Source organism: Sphaeroforma arctica, assembly GCF_001186125.1.
Source record: "Sphaeroforma arctica JP610 unplaced genomic scaffold supercont1.144, whole genome shotgun sequence".
NCBI classification, from domain to species: Eukaryota; class Ichthyosporea; order Ichthyophonida; genus Sphaeroforma; species Sphaeroforma arctica.
In genome coordinates, this window is record NW_014040414.1 from 109,350 (window position 1) to 111,849 (window position 2,500).

General features: G+C 42.5%; 1 protein-coding gene across 1 annotated transcript; it reads right to left on the reverse strand.

Annotated features, from left to right (window-relative positions):
- Positions 1-1,055: 1,055 nt before the first annotated feature.
- On the reverse strand, positions 1,056-1,462 carry SARC_03006 (hypothetical protein; the record flags this gene model as incomplete). The annotated part of the gene is made up of 2 exons (XM_014303225.1): positions 1,056-1,290; positions 1,335-1,462. 2 exons carry the CDS (start codon positions 1,460-1,462, stop codon positions 1,056-1,058), a joined length of 363 nt encoding a protein of 120 aa, XP_014158700.1.
- Positions 1,463-2,500: the final 1,038 nt, after the last annotated feature.

Genomic DNA, 2,500 nt, shown 5'->3' on the forward strand with positions numbered 1-2,500 from the left:
ATAACGGGCAGGTAATTTCGGTGTGGTGCGCTAATCACATTGGTAAGAGCAAATTTGAGAGCCTCTACTGCTGTGTCCTGGGCACCATCTAGTATAGGACCGAGCACGGACGCTTGGGTGGTCATCAGACACGCGACCGCCATCATGGTCGTCTTGATGCGGGCCAGCACATACACGCTCGTGTACCGACCCTCAACAGTAGTCTGTACACGTACGTGCATGGGAATAAAACACCGGCGGGTGGTGCGGCTATTACTAGGCATCACAGTGGCAATGTCCGACAACACTTTGGTTTTTATTTGTATTTAAAATAATCTAATACAAGTTCTTTTTCCAATATTTCCAAAATATTCTAAATCCACTTTGATGGCTCCAATAGCCTGGGTATTTGGTATGACTCATATACTTGAATCTATTTGAGACGATAGTAGATGTAGGATATTATAAACTAAATTTTATAATCTCTGAACTACTACTTACAGGTTTTGGTCTTCCCGCCAATCTCCAAAATCCAATAAGTCTTTTTCTTTTTTAAACTTTTCTTCAGATGGAACTTTATTTATATTAGCTAATGTATTAACTTGACTTACGTTCTTATGTCTATCCTATCTACAAAATAGGCATGTGGTCATGAACACTTAGTACTTCTATTGAAAATTATCCGAAAAAAAAACAACTAGAGGGACGTTCTGTGTGATCGAGAATAACAAGGCTCTTACCAAGAGGCAGTCCCGATCATTCTTACACAAGCTACTGCTGTTAAATCCTAACCGACTTAAATTGTATCTTAGTTTATTTAACGTAGTTTGAAACATAGTAATTTCTATCGAGGGTTATATTTGGATACTATACTAGCTAGTGTAAGTTTCGGTCTATCAAGGCGATATTAACGCCTTAGAGTAAATAACCGCTTAGGTTAAGGCTAAGTATAATAAAATTTAAAAGTAAATAAACGAAATGAGTCGTTTAGTAAAGTTAGGTACTTTTTTTCCATCTGTATATACATTGAGCCTGTCAGCCAGGTCATTCATGTTTGCTTCCGCCCACCAGTTGTTTCAGTGTTCCTCACCTTCTGTGATGTCTTCTATCTTGCCGGAGGTAATGGACAATTTTGCTATTTGCACGTCCTTTTTTACCTGCTCTTCAACCTGCTTGGCCTGATTCGAAGCCTTCATGGGACATTGACTGAAACGATGCGGAACTGGCATCTCCTTACAATAAGGACATGTACGCTCCTCGCGCGCCCCTTTCTTCTCTTGTGTTTGTCCTGGTTTGGTTTGCTTAGGTGCACTGTTGTCTGGGTGGTGACGTTTGGTCGTAGTGGTTGTGCTAACCTGAGCCTGGCTTTGGTTGGCTGTCTGCGAGTTGTGTCGCTTACGCTCTCTATACACCGATCTCCTTGCACTTTGGCTGCCGCTCTTAAGCTTGCTTCAGTAAGAGAGTGAAACGCGGTATGTTTCATATCCGATAATTGACCCTAACTTCCATCAGGAGGTTTGTCCGCCCTGATGAGAGCATCCACTTTCTCTTGTTGTCCATAGTACGTAAGTGCTTTGTATCTTTGGACCTAAAGAATTTGTAAGTGTATAGGCTCTTTGTCTGAGTTGCGGTAACGCTCCTCTAACATCTCCATTGTTTTATGTACTCGCTTTGTGCGCACTTCGACGTTCAGTGTCTTGTTATGCATGTCATTGAGAAACTTCTTTAACAGATAGTCTACTGGATGGTGTCTGAGTCTGTCAATAAAGATTCTATTGAATTGTTCAGGATCCTTTAAGTGCTTGGTTATCTGTGTTTCAGAATCTCTTAACTTATTGAGCACTGCCTTGAGCTTGTCAGTGGAATCTATTAGATTTCTCACTAATGCTGGGTACTGACATAGTGGCATGGACTTGGCTAAGAAAAAGTCTCTGCATTGTGTAGTGAATTCTATAATGTCTTCACAGTTTTCCATTTTGAAGTAACTATTTCTAGGTAGCTTCAAAATTTTTCAGTCTTTAGTAGTTTTGCGAGGGCCGGTTCATTTATCTGGTCGCCTAAGCCTGAACGCATGAGCTCTAACTCACTGATGTATTGACGTATCTGAATGAGTTCATCCTCCTCATCTTCACCACACTCATTGATGGCTAGATCGTAACTTCGTCTGAGCTCAGTGTTGACGATTGGCATGCGTCGTTCTGGCTGTTGGTCATGGATGCCTATTCTCATCTTATGTAGAGTTGCTATAGACACCCGTGCTGTGTGTTCCAATTTGAATACAAACCCACTAACCAGGACATGGTTACATTGGCAGATGCTTTTGTTAATTCCTAAACGCATTGCTGAAGCTAGTATGGGTACCCCCTCCCGGTGTAGGCTGGCTGGAGCCACTACCTGGGCTTGGCCCCCCTAGTGGGCTGACACGTGCGCCATCCGTACCCGCACCCTCTTCTTCACCACCATATACGCCTGCTCTGGTTGCCGTTGGCATTGGAGATAGCATTGGTGTGTAGTTATTGCA